The sequence below is a fragment of the Malus sylvestris genome, chromosome 12 (assembly GCF_916048215.2).
Source record: "Malus sylvestris chromosome 12, drMalSylv7.2, whole genome shotgun sequence".
In the NCBI taxonomy this organism is placed as follows: Eukaryota; Viridiplantae; Streptophyta; class Magnoliopsida; order Rosales; family Rosaceae; genus Malus; species Malus sylvestris.
In genome coordinates this window covers 15,539,652-15,564,843 of record NC_062271.1, presented here as the reverse complement: position 1 = coordinate 15,564,843, position 25,192 = coordinate 15,539,652, and the positions used below count along the sequence as shown (strand labels likewise).

The window sequence follows — 25,192 nt, the reverse complement described above, 5'->3', positions numbered from 1 at the left end:
TATAAGTTGAATTTAGTTATGAACTTTCGATTCATAAAAGAGGGTACATACAAGAACACATAATACAATATACAACTAAATGTAGTGAATTTAGGGTTTGCTTCAGGAACCCAAGTGTGAGTGCATCGAGACTATGAAAGATAGGTCAATGGTTCAAAGAAAAGAAAATATATTTAATCGTTAATTGCCAAAAAGTGGGCTTCAGGCTAATAATTTTGGATGTCTTGTCAAATTAATGGACTGCTGATCACTTTAATTAATTCAATGGAACGTAACCATCCAGGTTTGATTGTAGGAGCAAAATAATGACATTCGGGGTCATATAAGCTTAAATGTGGCTTCGAGCCAAGCGACAATAAAATTATAGCTTGATAAATGTTAACCAATAACATCCTAATAATTATATGGGTATGGTTATGAAGCAAAGATGCCAAAATATGGCATCGGGTCAAAAAAGAACACAGCCCAGCTTGGTTAGGCTGGCTGTAGTAGACGGGCAGAGCCCTGCAGCATGGCTGCATGTTATTAGGCCACAAGGATGGCTGCATAGTAGCCCAAATCTGGTTGCAAGCCAGTGTGTTGTGTCAGGGATGAAGCCCAGCAGCGCAAGGTTGTTGGTAGTGGGTTTAGGTGCGAAAACCCCAGCCGAAGACTGGTTTCTGGTCGAGGGCCGAGCCAGTGGCGAACCTAGCATCGCAAAAGTTGTTACAGGCAGGCCGTATGCGCAAAAGGTATCAAGCCTAGCTTTCTTTGGCTTGGGCTAATGTGCGACAAAGCCATGTGGGCCACGACATGGCAAGCTTTGCAGCAAAGGGAGCTGCTGCAGGCAGGCCAAGATGCAGGGACAAGCTCAGCAAGTAGTAGGCTTGCTGGTTTGGGCTAGAGGCGCGAGAGACGGGTCGAGCAAAGGCTGCAGGCTAGCGGGAATGGGTTGGTGACTAGAGGCCTATGGAAAACCCTAAGCTAGGCCAAAGGCCTGGCTGTCCATTGTGCGCAACAAGCCCAGAGAGTTGCTATAGTTGATCGAGACGTTAGAATGACGTCTTCCATGCACGGTGTGGCTGCAAGCCAGCCGACGTTCGTCTGTGCCAGTGGTGCCGTGGCTTGGAGCTGCGGCGGCTAGGCCACAAATTTCCCAAATTTTTGTTTTCAACATCTAAGGTTAAGAACCCTTATTTCGATGTTTTGACTCACAAATTCCATATAGCATAATCGCGTATTACAGGAACATATATATATATATATTGCCAAATATAGGAACATATACAATATACATTGGAAGACAAATATAATTATAGGGCATTCATGAACATGGGAAATGTTTTCAGGCTTCATGGTCATTTCAAATATCTTAATTTATTTTAAAAGAATATGATTAGCAGAAAACAACTGAGCCTTTGAATTTATAGAAGAGCCTCATCCACGAACCTTCATTTCCTGAGCTTCTGGCAAGAGTGTGTTGATATCGTGTTGTAGACTTAATTTACTGAACAGTTGTTGACCCTAAAAACTACCAAGCCTACGTGGCGCGCAGGCCGAGTAATCTATAAGCTAACTACGTCCTTCGGTGAATGCGGGGCGTGCCAACTCGTCGGCCAAGCTCAGCTGAGGAGTAAATTTGTTGATGTTGCGTTGGGTGCGCGGCTGACTTCTGCATCTTGCAATTGCGATCGAGGAAGGAACACATCTCGACCTCTTGGGTTCTCAAACCTGAATATAAGGCTACTATTCTTACGAAGTTCATGAATCGTCGTCGTTGGATTCGGTCACAGTAATGGTATTCGTCAGAGTAAACTTACGCCGAATCGACACCAAAGTGTAAGGGCACAAATACTCAAAGCAGATATGAGTCTTAATAATGAACGTGGTTCAGCTGTCTGAATGTCGAACTCTAAATCCTACTTGAGAGTATCCAATCATAAAATAACTCGGCGTGCAATGCACCGAGCTCAGTAAGCTGTAACACCTTGTTTCGCCGAGAAGGCTAACGAGATGACCTCAATTAATAAGGCTTTGGAAACCCTTCTCGACCGAGACTTGGATAGGTAACCAATCGTCCTCGCCGTAGTGCTGTTGATGCCAACGAAAGATGTTGCGAGATTGGCTGATTCTACGGTGACAAAGCTATCTATGCCGACTGAAGATATCATCGGTTGCTTTCACAGTGATGTTGATGCCAACGGAAGATGTGTCAGCGAAAAGAGAAAATAAAAATCTCAAAGTTGTTGCGAGAGTTTGCGCAGGGCAGTTGTGTGTTGAATTGGAGGAGCCTCTCACGCTGCACATCGCTTTGTATTTATAGTAGTAATGTACCTTCTAGGTCGAGTTAACAACCTACTCGGATTAGGATTTCTTCTTCTAATCAAACATCCCCTCAAGTACGACTACTCCTATCAGGATCTTGAACCTATCCTTTCATCGAGCCGAATTCACTTCCGGGTTATTAAACTCGCCGAGACTCCTTATTACGCCAAGATTCGACTTGTCTTGCAGCATGACTTTAGGTCGAGCTCCGACCTTGAAAAAGTGAAACTAATACTCAGAATCCACATACTCTATTTCCAATGAGCATTTATTGAGCATGATTGCACGATCTTGATCCTGCTGACCAATATACCACGTGGCATCCTTTAACACGATTAATCCCTAATGATGACTTTTAAAACGTGCAGCTCCCTGAACCGTCATACCATGATGACCTTGTTGCTGAGCATCACCAAGCTACCTTGATCCGTGAACCATTCACCATCGTGCAGACGCCAAAACGTCTTTCACCATAAATCTCGCTGTCACACGCAATAGTGCGCCCCCCAAAACACGAAACCCTCGGTCTTCTCAACTGTATTTTCTGAATGTTCATAATGATCAGAGGATTCTTCGGTCGATTTTACCCTTCCTTTTAAATTTCAAACGATCAACCTTCCCTCCATATTCCTATAAATACCGAAATTCCCTCATTTACACCTTACGCTTTTAAATTCTCTGAAATTTCTTGCCTTTGCTCTCCAATGAATCCCTTTCTTCCAGATCTTCGTCTTCAATCCTCTATTATCCCTTCATTGAGAACGCAGGTGTTCCTGTTAGGGATTTCTAGATTGCGAAACTGACCGCCGAGATTAACTTCCCTTTCTCGACGAGTCGCGCTCGTGGACTCATGTGTCACGACGTTAATGAGATTCTGTGCCTGCAGCACACTTTGTCCTATGTTCTAAATTGGCAAATCGGTTGTTGATTTTCCCATAGCTGTTTTCTTTTTTACCGATTACGTTTCAATTGGCATGAACTTCGTAGTTTAGCACTGGATCCTATTGGGCGTGCCAAAATGTTGACCCTAAAAACTACCAAGCCTACGTGGTGCACAAGCCGAGTAATCTATAAGCTAACTACGTCATTCGATAAATACGGGGCGTGCCAACTCGTCGACCAAGCTTAGCCGAGGAGTAAATTTGTTGATGTTGCGTTGGGTGCACGACTGACTTCTGTGTCTTGCGATTGCGACCGAGGAAGGAACACGTCTCAGCTTCTTGGGTTCTCGAACCTGAAGACAAGGCTACTATTCTTACGAAGTTCACAAATCGTCGTCTTAGGATTCGGTCACAGTGATGGTATTCGTCAGAGTAAACTCACGCCGAATCGACACCAAAGTGTAAGGGCACAAATACTCAAAGCAGATATGAGTCTTAATAGTGAACGTGGTTCGGCCGTCTGAATGTCGAACTCTAAATCCTACTTGAGAGTATCCAATCATAAAATAACTTGGCATGCAATGCGCCGAGCTCAGTAAGCTGTAACACTTCGCTTAGCCGAGAAGGCTAACGAGATGACCTCAATCAATAAGGCTTTGGAAACCCTTCTCGACCGAGACTTGGATAGGTAACCAACCGTCCTCGCCGCAGTGTTGTTGATGCCAACGGAAGATGTTGCGAGATCAGTTGATTCTACGGCGACAGAGCTATCTATGTCGACTAAAGATATCATCGGTTGCTTTCACAGTGTTGTTGATGCCAACGGAAGATGTGTCAGCGCAAAGAGAAAATAAAAATCTCGAAGTTGTTGAGAGAGTTTGTGCAGGGCAGTTGTGTGTTGAATTGGAGGAGCCTCTCACGCTGCACAGCGCCATGTATTTATAGTAGTAATGTACCTTCTAGGTCGAGTTAACAACCTACTTGGATTAGGATTTCTTCTTCTAATCAAACATCCCCTCGAGTACTCCTACTCCCATCAGGATCTTGAACCTATCCTTTCATCGAGCCGGATTCACTTTCGGGTTATTAAACTCGCCGAGACTCCTTATTGCGCCAGGTTCGACTTGTCTTGCAGCATGACTTTACCGACCTAGGTTTGGAAGCCCACAAACCAAACGATTCATGGTAACTTTGTCGTAAGGCCTTCCAAGCCGAGAATAATTCTATACTCGGCCCAAACTGATATTTTGGGCCCAAACAACAGTATAAAGGACAGAGAGAGGGGGTGTGGCATAGAAAGAGAGAGATGAGAGAGATGTGTATTTTTGAGGCGTGTGTTATGCCCACCCATTGTGCCTTTATTTGTAGTAGTAGGGAAGGTAAATTGCTTACTCCAATATGATTACAACTCTAATACGATAATATTTAGTCTAAGAGATATGGTAGAATCTCATAAGAATATCCTAGATATGTTAGAATTTACACGATCACATTCCTAATCTAATAAGACTACAACAAATCCTTCAATTGTTTGATTTAACTAATCCATTCTCCATAGCAAATAAGAAAAAGTTAAGTGCAAAGACAAGAAATATGAGTCAAAAAATCACTCTTTGTGGACCTTGATTTGGTCCAAAGAAAGACTTTTCAGGTAAAATGGTATCTGAAATTGGTATAATTCCTCACTTTAGTTCGTGAGATGTAAAATCGATTGAAATGGTCCCTCAGATTGTCCATCGTCAATCATTTTGTCATTTGATGAAAAATCTCCGTTAAATTGAGGGTATTTTTGTCAAATCAATCCCTCAACTTGAATTCGTGGTTTCTCAATTTAATGGAGATTTTTCCAAAAGAACCAAAATGATTGTCGGTGGACAATCTTTGGAAAAACTTCTATTGACTTGCAATCTCAGGGACCAAGAAATTATATTAATCTTAGAGACCATTTTGGCTAAAAAACCACCAAAGAAATGCTTGTATGGAATGAGCCCATGGTTACCGTGGTATTCTACCTAAGTGATTATGTAGGGAAACTTGTGCACCTTATGTGGCCTTTTTGTCGTGAAAATCCAATGGCATAAAGCCCCTTTTTTTGTGGAATGTTTTTGCATTAGCGAATAACTGAAACACCTTACAAACTCCTTTTAAAGTTTTTACCTTTTGAAGGGTTCCTCGAAAGGAGGGTTTCTGGTTCTCGCAATGAGGGTTCCTGGCTCGTAAACGGAGGGTTCCTGCGGCTAGCAATAGGAGGGGTTCCAGCCTACTGGTAAGGAAATATTGTCAATTTATGGCCGCCCAGTAACAGATCGGTAGAATGGGAGGTTCCCCGTGGATCTGATGGATGTTTTCCTGGGGATTGGCGGGTGATCAGTGGGATTGGGGGTCCAAGGGTTTCTACACTGCTTGGAAGGTCAGTTCTGAGATCCTGCTCAAGTTGAGAAGAGAGGCCTAACGGACCATGGCGAGTGATGGAGGGGGCTGGTGTTTGTAAGGAGGGTTCCAGGGGTTTGTAAGAAGGATTCCTGCAGTTAGCTAGCGGAGGACCTCCAGCCTTCTGGTACGGGAATACAGATAATCTGTGGCCTCCCTGTACCAGATCGGGAGGCTGGGAAGCTCCCCAAGGCTCTGGTGGATGTTTTCCTGAAGATTGGCGTGTTTTCGGCGGGGATCTGGAGGTTAAGGGTTTCTATACTGCTGGGAAGGACAGATCTGAGATCCTGTCAAATTGATAAGAGTGGGCTAACGGGCCATGGCGAGTGAGGGACCAAGGAACGATGTGGAAGATTTAGGTATAGGTTTCAGATCTAAACTTAGATTGTCCGAGAAAGAGCGTGGAGGAATCAGCATAGATAGGAAAGATGTGGAAGGTGCTTTATTGGGGCTGCAGTACACCATGATTGCTGAAGTCCTCACCTCCAAGGAGGTGAACGGGGAAGTATTCGCTGACTGCTTTATGTCACTGTGGCGGGGTCGAGAAGGGGTCTCCATTAGGGACATTGGGGAAAATAGGTTCCTAGCACGATTTGCGAGTCAACAGGATCTACTAAGGGTTGCAGATGCTGACCAACCTTGGTTCTTCAAAGGTGATCTGGTGATGGTGGCGAATCGATCTGCAAAAGGTTTAAATAGATGGACTCCGTTGAATCTTGGTACTTTCTGGGTTCAGGTACACAATGTACCGGTACTCAATATGACTCAAGCGGTGGCGGAATCCATTGGGGGACTGATGGGAACGGTTAGAAAGGTTGACAAGTCAGGAAGTCGGGATTGTATTGGGAGATTTCTCCGTGTAAAAATCCGATTTAATGTCCGGGAACCTCTTATGCGTGGAACCTTCGTGGAATTCCCGGATGATGGCAGGATCTGGGTTGACTTCCGATATGAGATGCTACCGAAATACTGCCTAATGTGTGGAATGCTGGGGCATTCAACAAGAGCTTGTTCTGTAGGTCGGGAGGAGGGGGTGAAGGAAGGAGAAAATTCCGAGGATTTAAATGAAGGGCTAGACTTTAAAGGCCTGGACGCTATGATGGATCTAAGGGGCAATCCCCTAGGATCAGGGGCCAGAAGCAAGGGCTCTCGTGGGTCAAAAGGTGGAGGGAACGTGACTGGGAAATGGATAAACACGAGGCGAGAAGAGCAAGACGATGGCAGACGATCGGACCGATCCTCAACTGCCTCTGGCATGGGAAGTCACTCACAGTACCGTGGGCTCACACCTAATAGGGGGAGTGAGCATACTGATAGGGAAGATGAGGAGGAGATTGATACTGCAATCTCGCAAAGCAAACCTCGATGGTCCTCGAACAAAAATGATAAAGGTGGAATAAAGATGGCTGAAAAGATTAGAATCCAACGGATAGAAGAGGAGAATGCTAGAAAGGCCAGAGAAGATGCGTTTGATGCTGGATTAATTGGGCCTGGAGGAGTAATCGCGGAGGATGCCAATCACATTACCCTTCAGGAACCCCCTGAACTGGAAACGCGACTGAATACACCAAGCTTACCCTCGGAACTGGGCCAGAGTTTTGACTTGAATAGTGAACCAATTGAAGTGGAGGAAAACGAAGGAGAGGGAAACAACATTGAGGTGAACTACGAGGGACAGGAAGGTGAGGAGATAAACAGGCCTGAAGCAAAAGATATGGAGGATGATCATTTTGAGCTAGCGCCAATTATTGAGGCGGTTATGAGTGAGTCCAAGAGGAAAAAAAGATCCATCCAGGAGATGGAGTATTCTAAGGGGGAGACGAGTTTGGAGCCTAAAAGATCCAAACTGAGGAGAAGTCTTGCTGCTGAGGCGGAGGGGACCAGCCGTAAGGGGTCCCCCACGAATCCATGAAGATAATCGCATGGAACTATCAGGGTATCGGGGGTGACCTGATAGTTGACAACCTGATGGAGCAAAACCGGCTCCACACCCCTGACATAGTGATCCTGCTTGAAACAAAGAACAACAGCAGGAACTATGTTCACTTGAAAAGAAGACTTCAAATGGAACACCTGTTTGCGATAGAACCTAGAGGAATTGGAGGGGGCCTTTGTGTGTTCTGGAGGGATGATGTTCAAGTTATCCTGATGAAATCAGATGAATTTATGATCGAGCTAAAGCTTTGGAATGAAAAATTTAACAGCTACTGGCGTTTGTTTGCTATTTATGCTAGCACTGATGAGAAGAAACGAAAAGCCCAATGGCAGGCCTTGAGTAAGCGGATTGAGCAAGATAAGGAGAGATGTCTCATCTTAGGTGACTTTAACGATATTCTATGTAACGAAGAAAAGGAAGGCGGGAACTACAGGGTGCGGCTAGCATGAGAGATTTCAGAGGGTTTGTGGCAGGTAATGACCTCATGGACCTAGGGTATGAAGGATATCCCTTTACGTGGCGTAATAATAGGAACTCTCTACCTATTCAGCAGAGGCTTGATTGTGGTCTTGTCACCCATGGGTGGCACGAACTATATCCCGATACTATTATTAGACATATTGTCCTCGAAGGGTCGGACCATGCTATGCTGCTGCTATCTTCGGAGAAGTTTCGGGTCTGGAGAGGTAGGAAATTTTCTTTTGATGGGCGCTGGAGCAAAACGAAGGAATGTCGAGAGCTGGTTGGTGGGGAATGGAAAGATAAATGTAGTGGTTCCCATGTTTACAGGTTCTGTGAGAAAATCAAAACTCTTAGGAGAAGGTTAAAGCTTTGGTACAAAGGGACTTGCAGGAATTCTAAACAAAAGATTGTTCACTTGAAGGAAGAGATCAGAATAGCTCTTCAATCTGAGGAATTTGCCTCTGAGTCGGTTAAGCAAAAAGAGAGAGATCTTAGAGCTGCCCATAAAGATGAAAAGGTCTACTGGAAAGTTAAGTCTAGGAATCAATGGCTTAAGGAGGGTGATAAAAACACTAAATTCTTTCATGCGCAGACTCTGAAAAGACGCAAAGTTAATCTTATCCGAGGGATTGAAGATTCCCAGGGGGTGTGGCACGAGAAGGACAACGAGATTAATGACACGGCCAATTCCTATTTCGCTGACCTCTTTAAGTCTTCTAGTCCTAGTCAAATTGCAGACACTGTGAGAAATGTGGAGGCCAGGATCACACTTGAGGACAACATTGCCCTGACTGCCCCGGTATCTAATGAGGAAATCTTGTTGGCTGTCTCGCAAATCCCTCCGACTAAGGCTCCGGGGCCGGATGGGTTCTCTGCTTGCTTTTACCAAGATCACTGGGATACTGTGGGGGAGGATGTGATTAAGATTGTTAAAGCATTCTGGCACTCAGGTACTCTTCTGCGGAAATTAAACCATACCAATTTGGTGCTTATCCCAAAAGTGAAGTGCCCTAGGAACATGACACAATATAGGCCCATTACTCTGTGCAACGTAATCTACAAGATCCTTGCTAAGGTTCTCACCAATAGACTAAAAGTGGTGATGCCTAGAGTGATTGGGGATAACCAATCAGCCTTCGTAGCTGGAAAACAAATTCAGGACAACATTCTTGTGGTACATGAGGTCCTTCATTCATTGCTGCACCAAAGGAGGGAGGATAAGGCTGGTATGGCTATTAAATTGGACATGGTTAAAGCTTATGATCGGATCGAATGGGATTTCCTCATTGCCATAATGACTAAGATGGGATTCGCGCCTCTCTTTTGCAAGTGGATAAAGGCTTGTATTTCCACTGTATCGTTTAGCATTCTGGTTAATGGGACCCCAACAGGTTACATCGTGCCACAGAGGGGGTTGAGGCAGGGCGACCCTCTCTCTCCCTTCTTATTTCTCCTCTGCACTGAGGGCCTTTCAATGCTTCTCAGGAAGGGGATCGAACTAGGTGCCTTACATGGCTTCAAGTTCACGCCTAGTGGGATTCCGCTTACCCATTTATTCTTTGCTGATGATTCTGTTGTGTTTGGCAATGCCACAGTGGACGAAGCGAGAGCTGTTGTTGAGGCGCTGCAGGTATATGCTCGTGGCTCTGGTCAAGAAATCAACCTGACTAAGAGTTCGGTCTTCTTTAGCCCTAAAACCCCAAATCGTTTAAAAAGGGATATTGAGGAAACTTTGGGGATCCAATGCAGACAGGGATTTGGGAAATACTTAGGGTTGCAGGCTGATTTCGGTCACTCCAAAAAAGCTGTTTTTGCGGAGGTTCGTGACAAAGTGGAAGCTCGACTGGCCGGATGGACCGAACAATTTTTGTCTCCAGCTGGAAAGGAAGTCTTGATCAAAGCTGTGGCCATGGCTCTACCAAATTATGCTATGAGTTGCTTTAAGTTACCTATAGGACTTTGCAGGGATATTGAGAAAGCCATTCAAAAATTCTGGTGGAAAGGCAACGATAAACGCAAAGGGATCCATTGGGTTTCCTGGGAACGGATTTCGAAACAAAAGAAGTCAGGAGGCCTGGGTTTTAAGGATATTCAGTGCTTTAACTTGGCACTTCTGGCCAAAATTGGATGGCGACTGTCCCTCAATTCGTCGTCTCCTTTGGCTATTGTCTTGCGTGATAAATATCACCCTGGGAAATCTTTCAGAGAAGCAGGGAGAGGGAAGAACACCTCCTGGGGGTGGAAAGGCATTTTTGAAGCCCGCAAGGTCCTGCAGAATGGGATGAGATGGAGAGTGGGAAATGGTGACTGCATAAATATTAGGGAAGACCCATGGTTTCCTAAACCATCTACCTTTCGTGTTCGGCCTGCTATGGACCTAGATGCCATCTGGGTATGCGATTTAATTGATCCGGCCTCCAACTCTTGGAAGGCAAACATCATTCGGGCTGGATTTAACCGGGAGGAAGCAGACACCATTCTTAGTATTCCGTTAAGTTATTTTGGCTGTGTAGATAAATTGGTGTGGCATTATTCTGCGAATGGGATTTATTCCGTGAAATCCGGGTACGGAGTAGCAATGGACTTGATGGAAAACGGTGCTTTGGGCAAGAAGGGACGGGGTGCCCCTAGTGATCAACAGAATCTGAAAAAAGTCTGGGTCTGGATTTGGCGCCTACAGGTCCCTAACAAAATCAAGCTTTTTATCTGGAGATATTGCAGCAATGCCTTGGCTGTTCGACGGAACCTTCAGAGACGACATTTGAAGGTTGATAATGTATGTGGAGTGTGCAATTCACCGGACGAAACGGAAAACCACTTATTTTTTCGTTGTAATTTCAGTCACTTATTCTGGTTTTGCTCTCCTCTTCACCTGAATTCCCTTCAATTGGAAGGAGTGGATTTTCTTGACAGCTGGGGAAAATTCCACAAGTGTGTCAAGGATAGAGTAAACGCAAATGAGATTTATCAAGAATTTGCTTTTAGATTATGGAGACTCTGGAAAAACAGGAATGCAGTTGTCTTTCAGGGGCTGCATCGCCAACCTCTTGAAGTTCTGGACTTATGGCGCAAAAACATTAAGGAATTCAGGGAGGCGTCAGCTAATGTGGATGGCATCGTTGAGGCCAAGGTTGACGGCAACCACTCAGCTACTGTCCGGAATATCCCTCACTGGCAAAGACCTAAATACGGGACCATCAAGATCAACACGGATGCGGCCTGGTGCAAGGAAACTCACCGTGCAGGAGTGGGCTGAGTGGGGAGAGATTTTGCAGGGGTGCTCCAAGCTGCGGGTGGCTCGGGTACTATGCTCTGTCAAAGCGCTGATGTGGCCGAAGCAATAGCGATACGTACTGCCTTGTCGGCATGTATTAATCACAGATTCAATCATGTTATTGTTGAATCTGATGCTCTGATGATCATACAAATGATCAGGAAGGAAGTGTCTGCAGACTGTAATTTGGACTGCGTTCTTGGCGACATCAAGATCCTAACACGAAAGCTAACATCGGTGACGTTTGCGTTTGTGCCTAGGGAGAGTAATCAAGCTGCTCACTTGGTGGCTAAGTATGTGTTCAAGAAAGGTCGGGACTATACCTGGGATAATGTTGGTCCAGTTTTTTTGTTTAATACGCTTGCTACTGATGTTAACCTTTTGATTCGTCTTTAATATATGTTATCTTTGGGGAAAAAAAATAACTGAAACACCTTTTCCTTCTTTTGCTTACATCACGAGATGATTCTTGAAATTTGTCTTTATAAAATATCTAAGTATATAAGATACATCAGACAGGGTCGGTCCAGAGATTTTTAAGGCCTGGAGCGACACAAAAAAATATGCCCTCATTTCATATATAAAAAAATATATTTGTTTTCACACGTAAAACATCGATAAAATTATATTTAGAAAAACATTACAAGCTCAATAATTTAGAAACATGGAATAATTAATTTATTTTGTATCAAGAGAAGGAAACTAAAAATCTTTGAACTTTTAAAGTGTTTTTGTATAAATCGTGAGTTATTTTTTCTTATTTACTAACCTCGTCAATATAAGACTAAAAAAATATTAATGTTTTTGAGTCTTTAAGGATATGTATAAGTAATGAATGAACACTAAATTAAACCTTTTGATGATACGTAATTTTATTTGCAAATTTGGTCTAAAAATTTTGTCTACGTATTACTCTTTGCTGAAGATTAGACTTGAATTGGAACGGATATTTAAAAATAGCAACCCACATAGCTACTAGCTAGTAAATAAATTAGCAACCAAACAAAAATTTGTAAAAATTAAAAAAAATAAACATGCACATAGCATTTCGAACTTAGGACCTCTCGTTAATTTTAAACAACAAAAACCATTGCTTCTAATTAAACTTCTTGATCATTTAGCCAAATTTTATAAATTTATATTGTTATAAAGAGAAATTTGTAAAAATTGGAATGTAAATAAGCTCACATTGTGTTTTGAACCTAAGACCTCCTCATTCATTTTAAACAACAAAACCACTGGTTCTAGTTAAATTTCTTTGTCACTAAACCAAATTTTATAAAATTATACTATTATAAAAACATATATAAATATACCGTCCTAGTAATTTTGGTGCCCCCAATTTTTTTGGGCCCTAGACGGTCGTCCTGCCCGCACTGGACCTAGGCCGGGCCTGACATCAGAGTATATCACATAAAATTTAAAAAATGCATGTTATGTGCAGGCTGTTCCATGTTATATGGTGCTAGGACCACACCACATAACATGGAACAGTGCCACATGTTATGCAACGGCTGCAACAAAACCAAATATTCCGAAATCACGCAGAGATGAAAGTGCAAACACAACAACACAACAAAAGTCTTCTCAATGTGGTCCTTTGGGTGCACAACGGTCAGCATCCACCAAAATCCAGGACACCGCATCCACAAAAAGACGCAGATGACGGAGGCTCCATGGCACTGAGTCAAAATTATTGTTATTATTATTGCTTCCTTGCAGAATATCTATATCGTACCTACCAATTATCATCTCCAACTACAAAGCTGTGATCTGTCATCCCCTTAAACAATCCAACCGTCCAATGTCACATTACCAACTCAAAACTCTGTTGGTGCATCTGCTTAGCCTTCTCCAAATGATCAAATCTTTCTTTGTCTCCATCATCACCATATATATTCCTTAGTCCAAGGATATATATATATATATTGAAGAGTAAGAGAATAGATTGGTATTGAACTCGTCATCTACAATGTTTGAACTTAAAATCTCTCACTTACAAATGAAGAACAATGCTACTATATATATAACTAATATCATATTTTTAATTATTGCTAGCTTAACTATGATTTTTTCGTTCGAATTTTTGTTTTAGTTCCGTTGACCTTAAAGGTTTTCTGATCACAAATAACAATTTTTCTTTCATGCTACGAATCAAATCAACCATTTAGATCTTGCATATAGACAGGTCTTATAAATTTTACTAATAGTTAAATTTAAAATAAGGCTTGTATCTTGAATGAAATGTAGCATTGTAACCAAACCTCCCAAACAAACCTAAAACACGAATGACGAAACGGAATTAAAAATTCAAACAAAAGGATACAAAAGCTATTAAAACCAATATTTAGTGTCCACGATATAAGACATCAGCATTCAAAACATTAAAATACATAATCTTCTCTATCAAATTCTTACACTAGGCAAAAGACGTGCCACAAAACCGTTGCCTGCAGTGTCCACGCCAAAACAGCTATGCGTGTAAACCGACTTGAAACGCTCAACGATCAAATGATCATATCCCAAATTTATTGGAAACAAATTCGAAATCAAAGAGTTGCTCTCTTTACACGCTTTGGTCTTATATATATTCACTCGCAAGTCACAAAAGTGTCACGTTCTTACACTTTCTGTTTTTTTTTGTAAACCTCTCTCTCTCTCTCTCTCTCTCTCTCTCTAAAACACCAAAAAACTCACCGAAATTGGCCAAAAAAAAAACAGATTGAAGTGAGAGATGGAGAATGTTGGGATAAGAGTGGAAGGAGCTTCAGGTTCTGGTTCTTTCTTCACACCCCTTTTGATTTCCATGGCAGGCATTGTCTTCACAACCCTAGCAATAGTTGCGTACCATTTCCTAGTTAAGTATTGCCTACGGAGGAGGCAACAGCAGATGCAACTGCAAATCCAAGCCAGCCTCGCGCAACAATCAGGCACCAATCAATCCAATGGGGTTGATGAGAAAGTCCTGAATTCCATCCCAATTCTCTCGTACTCGACGAACGATGGTGAACTTTTTCGCGTGGATCAAAGCGAGTGCGTGATTTGCTTGGGAGACTTAGAAGACGGGGATTTGGTGCGTTTGTTGCCGAGTTGCAAGCACGTGTTTCATAATCCATGCATAGAAAGGTGGTTTTGGGGGCATACAAACTGTCCGGTTTGTAGGTCAGCTATAGATGTGCCTATTGCTTCTGTGGCATCAACGTTGCCTGTGGAATATAGTCATGATCATGTTGGTCAAGTTAGAGACAGAGAACTCGAAGAAGCCGGCCCAGTATATCAACCCAATTGCTCATCGCACCCTCATGATCCAGAGGAGGGTTTGGCAATTACAGCTGCTAGTACTACTATATCAACCCAATTGTCAAAACCAAATGGTTTGCTTAGGCATTGTGTGTCACTGGTGGTATTGCCTATGGAGGATAGTAGTAAGCAGCAGATTTTGTTGAAGAGGTTGGAGAGGTCTTTGTCTTTGGATCATTCCCACGTTCTTATCAATATATACACAGAGAGTGATGACAAGCCCTCTTCATCATCTTCTACTTCTTCTGATTGTTCCTCTTCGAAGCCGGTTCTTAAGCAGTGTAGATCGTTGAAGGCGCGGTCGATGAGGCAGCTTGATCGAATGTCTTCAGTTTTAGTAAAATCTATTTCTCAACTGCGGATGGGCCAGAGTTTCAGCACGGCCAGTGGCCATGGAAATCTTCCTTGTTAGAATTATTTCTATTTGTTTTATTTTTTCAGTGAAGGCGAGGGTCATCTCTTACCGTTGTAAACTCCCCATGTGGTTATTTTTTAATTACTAGGAATTTTTTTCACTGACAATATTGTTATCCTTTAGGAAAAATAATTAGATTCTTTTTTTCCTTCAACAAACCATTTTCCGTAAATCTTTTTTTTATATATAATGATATTCTGTTCTTGGTGGAGGAATTAGACTAAGACATCCATTAATGGGCAGTCATAATAGTTGTGTATCAAATTCTTTATATAGTTGAGTCAAACATGAAATCTTTCATTTACAGTTCAAAAAATAATATTACTAGACGTTAATGCTAGTAACTTTATTTGTACCACTTTAACGGCATATTCATGTGACGTGGCAGTTAGTGTGTAATTATTATGGTAATTATAAAATTGGTTATTATTAAACTATATTTGTTACATCCTGTGGGAAGAAAATATGATCCCTTTAAGGTTATTACATAGAAAGAACTAGTCTAATTTTGTAACATTAAAGGAATCTAACCTTGCACTCATTTTAATTCTTGGTCATCAAATTACACTCATAAAAAAATTCTTTTTAAAGAAATGGTTAGAAGCGACCCCAAGGGGATGACCTAGTGAAAATCAAGTAAAGAGTTGGAGTCCCTAATGCATTTCATGAGCTCACCGACTCTGATTTGACGTATTGTTTGACTTCAAAGGTCAAAAGTACGCTATTGCTTCATATGGTACCAGAGCTACATAGAAAGCAGAATTTGTTTGTCACAAATGTGTGGTGGTGTTAGCACTCAAAATTTGAAGGTTAACAAATGAAAACGATAACCCCTCGATGGGCTTGGGATATGGTTTGAAACGAAATAGGCTTAAAGATTTAAGTGGTTTACCCCTCATAACTGGGCTACATCCACTGTCTTGCTCTAAGATTAAAAATAGCACTTTAATACATGAACTTTTTCTCTTTTAAGTCGTTTGGCCATAATACAAAAGGTTCCCACTCCTTTATATAGGCTTTGAAAGAACCCCAGCCTTGGGTCTTCCCAACTTGGCATTTAATGCGCCAACTAACGTAGAATAACACGCATAAGGAACAAAATTTTGATTTGTTAAATATTACTGATTTTACTATATGAAATGTGAAAAAATAACAACCTAAATCTTCAATCTTTCCTTACATCAGTCTTTTTTGTTTAATATTAATCATTGATGGTTTAATCCAATATGGATTTATCTCTCTCTTTTTCTTTCTTTCTCTCTCTCTCTCTCTCTCTCTCTCTCTCTCTCTCTCTTAATGAAGATAAAAGCATACTGACACGTTTTCACCTATCAACCAGACATTCAATAGTGAAGTGACATGCGTTTAGTCAAAATTGCACACATTTCCATAATGATGTGGGTTGAGCATCCCACTCAACCTTGGTTATCCAACCCCAGTCTCTCTGAGCACCGTTTCGACCACCTTTATGTCTCATCATGGGTCTCTACTACAGAATGCGAGTTGCCCTGTGGCTTGATTGATGTCTGGGTAGATTTGTCTTTAGAGACTTGTGTCATAAAGCTGTTAGCCTACCCACGTGTCCTTAACGGTCGAAAAGCTCTTCAGTTATCCTGGTCGGGCTGAGCTTATAGGTGGTCGACTTTGGTGCATGGGATATCCTTTTCTAAGCCCTTTAAGCCTTGGGTTTCCAAATCTTCCTTAGGCTTTTCGTGGTTTATTTCCCAACATGCACCATTATGTGTACACATTATTAACAAGTCCTCCAACTCATTGATTAAGGGTTCATTGTTGGGTATGGAGTTGAAATGATCGGTCGGTACGTTAGATGATGCACGACCAGAGAAAGCGTTTCAGGTGTGCCTAGCTCATGGTTCTGTCATTCGTAACTATGTATTATTTATGCTTCATCTGTATCACAGTCGATAGACGTTCAGGTGTTTGATGCACATCTTATTTATAGACGTATTGATGTCACTTCACTTCTCGTCAACTCAGAGAAAGATCAATCAGATGCCAAGTGTCGTGATATTGTCACTCAGTCGCCCCTCCATCGACTGCTGAGATTACATGCTCGGGGCTATGTAAACATCCCTCATCATAACCCATTTCTCTCATTTCATGCTCTCAATACTGAAATTCTACCATTTTCCCTCCTCAATACTCCAGCGACTTGAAAATTACATCTGCAAGACTTTCTCTCTCACCGTCATTTCTTCAAGTAATTTTCCTTTCCTACCTTCTTGTATTTTGTAGATTTGCTAAGACTATGCTACTATATTTGCAAATTCTCGATCACCTCTAACAAACGCACATGCAGGGAAAATCTTCTTAAACTAATCACAAGCCCTCCTTGAGAATGGTTCAAAATAGCCTGCACTTGGAGTGTCGTTATTCCCTCGACCCTCAACAACGTAAGTGAACCAGTCTAGGTGGTCATACAGATCAGTGAGACCCTAATAGCTTTGCATTTTGCGTGCTCGGGTATATTCACTAGTTGGTTCATCAAACAGCTCCTTGAAGAATGACATAGGAACATCTTCCTTGGAGTAGTCGAGGTTCTTGGCCTTAAATGCTCGCTTTATGCCTCCCAATCAGTCCCGTACTTTTCATTTCCCCACTCATGACTTCCATCAGGGTGTTTTTTAAGCCAGGGCGATCGGGTGAGCCTTTCATCACTTGTTTGATGGCCCCAAGCACAATCTCCTCTGCTCCGAGCATCTTGTTAATGACTTCATTGGCATCCTCGCCTTTTATCCCCATTCATCTCTCTAACGCAGACAAGTATGCCATTCATATTCTCCTCTAAGTTGACGAGCATGGCCCTATCTTCTCGTCTCTTTCTTCGAAGGGTCATCTCTGGTTTGCTCAAAAGGTCCTTATCTTTCATTTTTCTGCTAGTCATCCTGCTCAGTTAAGCATAAACACGGAAATATCCTAAGACATTTAGGTAGAAAACGCAACCAAATCGTGTGCACGTCCCACAAACGCCACCAAACTGTTGACACTCAAAATTTATAGGTTAACAAATTAAAACAATAAACCCTTGGTGGGCTTAGAATATGGACTGAAATATACGAGCTTAAAGATTTAAGTGGTTCACCCCTTAAGATTGGACTATATCCAATGCATTATTCGAATTATATTAATTTCAAGATTAAAAATAGTACTTGGCTAATACATGAACTTTCTCTCATTTCAGTCGTCCGACCCTAATATAGGAGATTCTCACTCCCATATATAGGGCCTCAATAAAGCCCCCAACCTTGGGTCTTCCCAACTGGACATTTAATGCGCCACTTACGTAGACTAGTATGCGGACACCTTTTCACCTATCAACTAGACATTTGTGACATGCGTTCAGTCAAAATGGTGCGCATTTCCAAAATGATGCGGGTCGATCATCTTGCTCGACCTTGGTTATCCAACTTGTCTCTCCAAGTGTTGTTTTGACCAACCGGCATATCCTAGGTCTCTACTTCATACTTTGAGTTGCCACGTGGCTTGATTGACATCTTGATGGACCTATCCCTAAAGACTTGTGCCATAAAGTTGTTAGTCTACCAACATTCCCTTGGTGGTTGGAAAGCTCTGCGCATATCCTGGTCGACCTGAACTCATGGGCGGTCGACTTTGGTGCTCAAAAGTTTCATATTCTAAGCCCCTTGGGCCTTGAGCTTCTTGATCTTCCTTAGGCTTTTCATGGTTTCTTTCCCCTTTTGTGTAGATAGCATCGTTTGTTAAAAAAAAAATGCCCATCAGTAATAGGTAGGGATACCTCCTATATTAAAGAAAAATAAATAAATGATTATGTTTAATACTAGTTTTATTGTTTGGCTTCCTTTGTCAAATCTTGTATTTGATACCACACATGCTCATAGTTTAGAGTTAGGGTTCAATGTTGATCTAGGATTTCTGCTAGAATTAAATTGTCAAAGCACCAGCCATCTTCACTATAAAAGGTTTAAATCATACCTTTTCATATGCATGTTAAGCTTCTTCTTTTTTCCATAATCCTTTTGTCTAGTGTAGTTTGTCTAGTCAGAATTTTCGTCTGTTTTCCAGCTAACAACCCACATGGGCCATCTGACACTTTTTTCTGTGCGTGATCTATCACCCTTGATCTGGGAAAGTCTCTTTGACTCGTAACATGTGTCTCTTTGTTGCCCTTGTCTAAAACATTAATCTCCTCCATTATAAGGGCTTTCAAGGTTTCATTTGTTCATTGGTTAGGATTTTCACATTTTCAAGAAAAGAGTGCATTTAGCCTAGAGCTACCTCTTAAACTTCCAAACTGAAACCCTAGCCACAAACCATCTTACGCACAAACACCCAATCATTGCATATTAAGGTTGCATTGTTTTAATGGCTTTGCATTGAGTTTTTGGTCTAAACCTGAGTTTTTCATATCCTTCATAGACCAATCTCTCGGATTCATATTAGGTTCTTCTTCAACTGTTTGACTGAAAAACCTGATTGGTCAGTTGAATCCAAATTTCTTATGCTTATCATAAAATCATATCACATTATTGATCGTGTTGATCTCGATGCCACAAGGTGATGGGCTCAGGAGGAGCTACCACTTTGTGAAGATCGAATGACTGTGTCTTGTGTAAGGCAAGGTTGCATAAATGTAGAGATGCTCATTTGATAGGGGTTCTAGGAATTGAGCTTTGTGTGGATCTTTGTATGAACCTTTGCTTACACTAGTGGATTGGACTCGGTGGGGAGTCCCTAGTTTTTTAACCCAGATATGAGTTTTTCTAGCCAAAAACATCCTTACGTTCAATACTTTACAAAGCCTTATTTATAACCTTATTGGAACGAACTAAACATTGTAGGGTTTGCTAGTATTGACACTTTATTAATCAAGTGAATGCTAGTCAGTACAGTGGTTTTTAAGTTTTTATTGTAGAGTATTCAACCTGGTACCAATTTTAGATTAGAAGTTTGTTAAGTAATTTTGTTTTAATAAATAGTTGTAATGCTTTACTTACAAGTAATTAAGTTAACCAATCAATTATGTCTTAATTTTGTGATACTTTTCAAAATTGAAAGTCGGAATCCTTACCGTAGATAAAAAAAGAAAAGTGTGATGAAAACTAGCATTGGACCTTAGATATTCTAATGGTGCATAAACGACCCAACCCTTGGTTGCATCGCTTTTTATCATGGACCTCACAATTTAAGGCCAAGTCAGATAAATGGCCCTGTAATCATAAAGTACTAAGAAGATAGTCTTTGTAGTAAAAAATAGATTGGAATTAAACCTTATGGTAGAAGTTTATTAGGATTCATACCCAAAATTGAAATTTTTAGGCTTTTCTCCATAATAGATTGCACAAGTCTCACGTGTGAGGTTAAGATGGTCATTTAATCTCTTCCATTTAGTGTTCATAACCAAAACTCTCATTCATAGTCGCTCCCCATTCCAAACCAAAGAAATCCCGAACTGAAATCGAATATAGGTGCAGGAACTGAATTCTTCAACTGAAATCACAGAGTCGTACAATGAAATGACGAAATTACAATCGACTGTGTTAGGATTCATTGCTAGAAATCTAAGGTATGGAGTTTTTTGTTGACTTCACCACAAATGTTTAGTTCTAATTTTTATTACCATATGAGTTATCTTCCAAATACTTTATATGACAACGAGATCCATTTATCTGATTCAGCCCTTAATTTAATGGACAATTTCTTTGTCAAAGTGTGTGTTATATATGTATATTTTAGTTTAATACAAACGATGTCGAGGAACAGTTTAACCAACTGCGCTCTAAGACCGCCCCTTTTTGTCAATCAGTTGAATGAAATTAAAGTTTTAATATTTGGGCAGAGTTGTCACAAGTTCCTTACATTATGCAAAGAGGTGGAGTTGATCAATGTCTATAAGAGCAATTCCACCCATAGAGCCTTTTCCCCTGGCAATCCACTATTCAATCCACCCTATTAAACAGTAACTGCCTTAAATGAATAGTAACTACCATTAATGAACAGTAATTGTCATTTACATCTCCACCCTTGGAACCCTCCCCCCTGTCAATAAGCAATCAAAATAATAGTTTTTTTTGTTTGTTTAAATAATAAAAAACCTCTTTCTCTCTCTCTCTCTCTCTCTCTCTGACACAAAAAATATAAAAAATTGCAAAGCACTCGGGCCACAGGCCCGTCGACTCCCCACCCCCCCCTTCGCTCGGCCTCCCACCCTCACTCGGGCCCTTCCCCGCTGGAGCTGCTCCCACCGGCCTTCAGGCCCTTTCTCCTCCCCTGTCGCCCGAGCAACCAGCATCCGCTGGAGTTGCTCTAAGAGAGAGGAAAGGGGACATAAAGTACATTGCCAGAGTCTGATATTCTACTTCGACATTTTTAGTCAGTACCAATAACTAAATGTTCTTTTTTGGACAAATAAGTTCTTCTACTACTTATGGTTCTAAAAATTCATGTGGAATGTGATGGATTTTATATGTTTTCACCAAAAACATTTATATTGAAATTGTAATCTGCTAAAAAGTAGAAAAACAGTGAAGGGTAGGTCCAACTTCAATCATGATGTATAGAAAAAGGTCAATGATCATACTAATTAATTATATCTTAAATGGTAATACCACACCTACCATCTTAGTTAAATAGTGAAGAGGCATCATGTGATCCCCAGTACCCATCAATCTCCATCCACCCCACCTACACTTGCACTCCCCTCTTGACAAAATCTTAAATGGTGCCACAAAACCAATATTGGTCACTCTCTTTGCCACTGCAAAACTTTCTTTAGTCACTTTGGTACATTATTTTTAAGTTTAAGGTAAACTATTTGACACATGTAAAAGGATTTATATGATCTTTTATTATGGTACGGCAAAAAATTGCAAAAAGCTAGATAGACATCAATTTTATTTGAATTTACCTATTTTAACCTCAGCTTAGCCTAAATCGTCATTCCAATAGCTCAACTCAAGTTGTCAAACCAAGGTACTTTGTCACCCTAGTTCCGTCATTGGTCGGTCGGTTGACTCAAGTGCATTCACATTTCAAAGAATGTTTTGACGAGTTGATCGAAATATAATCCAAACCCTATTTACGCTGACATAAAACGAACTATGTATTAATTCTACATTAACTATCAAATTTACAATTCGTTTCATACTCATCGGTCTATCCCAAACTTGACAAATGATCACATAGAAAGCTGATTAGCCCCATTACCATTACTTGAATTAAACAATACAAGACGTTTCTTTATGTAAACGGCCCATGTGGTGGGTGGACCCACGAAAACTATAAAATTGGATTCCAAAAGACTTGCTTTCAATTTCTTAATTGACATGTACACCTTCCAACTCTCAACAACAATTATGCATTATTGCATCTTTCTTCACAATTGAGAGAATTTATAGTTTTTATTTTCTTTTTATTGGGACCCAAAAGGAACATCTTTTTATCTTCTTCCTATACCCCAATACCAATATACCCCATTTGCATTCATTTGACATCCATGTCCCCCAAATTCCAATGGCTTTCTAGTTTGCACCCTTCACTTTCTTGAACAAAGGGAGTGCAATACCGGGCTGGAATCAAAGTAACGCTATACTTATCATCTATTTGTACCATCACTTGTATTATCTCTCTAATAGAGGTAGAACCCGTCAACATATGCCGATTTCATCTCTATTAAAGAGATGATCCAAATAATGTTACAACTAGATGGTAAGAATAACATTTTTGTTGAAAATAATATGGTTGAAGTTGGAAGGGAGGGCATTTGTGCAAATTAGGAGCCAAAGGGTGCCCTATGAGGAATGCCTTTTCTTCTTCTTGTTGTGGAAGGAGGTGGAGGCGGCGTGGGCGGGCATATGTCTTGTTGTGAGCCTTCACGCAACTCTTCTCTTCCCCCCATTGCCTCCTCATTCTTTGCCTCTAAGGTAAAGTTTGCATCCCCATTTCTATTTATTCCCGCAAGCTTCAACATTGCCGAAAGCAACAACAAAAATTAAGAAAGATGCTTACTTTTATTTATAAAATTACATTCCATTACCAATCTAAAAGGGTCATGATTTTCACATTCCCATTTATTGTTTCCACAGTTTGTTCCAGTTCCTTGATTTTTCTCGGATTTATTCAATCTAATGGCTAGGGAAAACTTGAGCTGCAGGAAAAACGGGAGTGCGAAAATCACTTCTTATTGAGAAAACCCAATTGATGAAAGTGAGAAAATGTGGTGGCTCATGATAATGATCATTGTCAATGGTGGGTAAATGATGGTGATGGTGATGGAAATTAGAGGAATGTGGGAATATATTTATGAGCACAATGTGAAGCAAAACAAGCAAGCCAAAGGGGGTTATTTGAATTTCATTTTTCATAAAAAATAAAATAAAGCCAAGTGAATGAAATACTAACCTTACAGCCAAGTGAGCAGAAACGAACAGGGTCCAAGAGGCTTCTGCCACAGGTTTCACAAATGTGGGAAGCTCCTTTACTCCCAGCCTTAGGCTGAGGCCTCTCATTCAGAAACATAACTCTGGCGCTGTTTATGACATATGTCTGAACTCCGGTTATGTCCAATACCTTCTGAACTTCTGAAACCCTCACCACATCATGGTATGAAGATCTCCTTATCTGTAAAATCCCACCAAAAAAGTTAAGAAATTTGTCCAAAAAACAACAATGCTAAGAAAAATATGGGGAATTTTTAGGTTTTTGTTTCGACAATGCGATACATTAAACTACTCTAACGGAGAAGAGGGAAGAGGGATTCGAACTTGAGACTTGGTGTCAGGGATAAAGGCACTGTTCTGACCAACTAACCTAACTCGAACAAAATTTGGTGAGTTAGAGGAAGAGGGTTGGTGGAAAACTTAATTTGGATTTTACCTGAATCACTTGGTGATCTTTGTGTCTGGAGGACCGGCAATAAAAGCAGAAAGCATCTCCACTGCAATCTAAGCAGAACATGTTGGACTCACTTCTGGCGGCGTCTCCATGTGTACGGCAGACTCTGAAGAATGATGTGGTGAGCAATTGTTCTAGCCATGGAGGCACCAGCATTGTCCTGTCCTGTTAAATTTACGAAACCCAAAAGTCAAAACGGATGAAAAATGGGCGAAATTAGAAAAAAAAAAGGACAAAATGGGGTGCCTTTTTTTCAGAAAGAAAGACAAGAACGTTACCATTTGTGAGCAAACGAGTATCTGGAAGAATGTGATGCTTTTGCTTCGACAGGACCTGCGATGGCGGAAGTGGTGAAATTTGCAGGCTCAGAGGACTTGCAGGGGAAATGCAGAGAGAGAGAGAGGGGAAAGCCTAAACGACCTGCAACCTTAGACTTCAACAACAAAACAACGCTTAGACGAGGGGACAAGGCTCATAAACTAATGTCAAAGAGCGATTAGAGATTGGACGGCTGAGATTGGGCGTGGTGGCTGAAGTGAAGAGATAGCTGTCGGATGAGTTTGAGAGAGATGGGTAGGTTTGGCGCTTACGCTACTTTGGATCTTCTTTGCGTCTCTACGTAGTCTCGAGGTCGCCCACTTGCCCACGCATAAGCTAATTAGTTGTTCATCAAAGAATCTTACGGCCCTTATTTCACTCCACGTGTCATGTTCTCCACGTGGCTCAACAAGGTTGGTCCTATAATCATAGGAATTACCAATTAATTGATGAGGTTTAGGAGGGTAAATGGCGAAGAAAATGATGGTTTTAACGTTTTGAATTTGTTTTCAAAAGGGTGCAACGTAATTGTACCATTGAAATTTCTCACTTCTAAAAATACATTTTATTTATTTTCATAATAATCTTCTTTAAAAGTTAGTTCAACATGTTACGTTGTTCAACAATCAATTTGTTGTTAGTCACGTAGTATTTGAACAAGATGTAGTGAGTGTTAATTGAGGCGATATTTCATGAAAACTATAGGTAATTTAACGGGGTGGGATAGATCAGCAATGTTTGTTTTATGTCATGCTCTATTAAATGGTTTGAGCTGCATCTTATATTGTTCAAAATGCTTGCTTAATTGCTGATTGTAGTCAGAGTCAAATTTTATGTACCTTGCATTCTGAAACTTCTAAATTAATAAAGTTTTGCTCATATAGTTGAGGTTCTTAAAGAACACAAGTATCAAAGAAAAAAACATGTTACAATTTAGGAACATGTTGATTTATTTAAAAAGGAACGCATGTGTGGAACTT

General features: G+C 41.0%; 2 protein-coding genes across 3 annotated transcripts; one reads left to right on the top strand and one right to left on the bottom strand.

Annotated features, from left to right (window-relative positions):
* Window positions 1-13,750: 13,750 nt before the first annotated feature.
* LOC126593864 (RING-H2 finger protein ATL52-like) lies at window positions 13,751-15,217 on the top strand. The gene has a single exon (XM_050260026.1). It carries the CDS (start codon window positions 14,022-14,024, stop codon window positions 14,997-14,999), a length of 978 nt encoding a protein of 325 aa, XP_050115983.1. The 5' UTR covers window positions 13,751-14,021; the 3' UTR covers window positions 15,000-15,217.
* A 6,967-nt stretch (window positions 15,218-22,184) lies between these two features.
* On the bottom strand, window positions 22,185-24,415 carry LOC126591886 (protein RGF1 INDUCIBLE TRANSCRIPTION FACTOR 1-like). Of its 2 annotated transcripts, none has more exons than XM_050257595.1 (4): window positions 24,173-24,221; window positions 23,877-24,059; window positions 23,403-23,621; window positions 22,185-22,962 (listed from the first exon to the last, which is right to left on the bottom strand). In XM_050257595.1, exons 1-4 carry the CDS (start codon window positions 24,173-24,175, stop codon window positions 22,774-22,776), a joined length of 594 nt encoding a protein of 197 aa, XP_050113552.1. In that variant the 5' UTR covers window positions 24,176-24,221; the 3' UTR covers window positions 22,185-22,773. The 2 variants fall into 2 exon arrangements, with proteins under 2 accessions (XP_050113552.1, XP_050113551.1); XM_050257594.1 differs by lacking the exon at window positions 22,185-22,962 and adding an exon at window positions 22,979-23,148 and having other exon boundaries at window positions 24,173-24,415.
* Window positions 24,416-25,192: the final 777 nt, after the last annotated feature.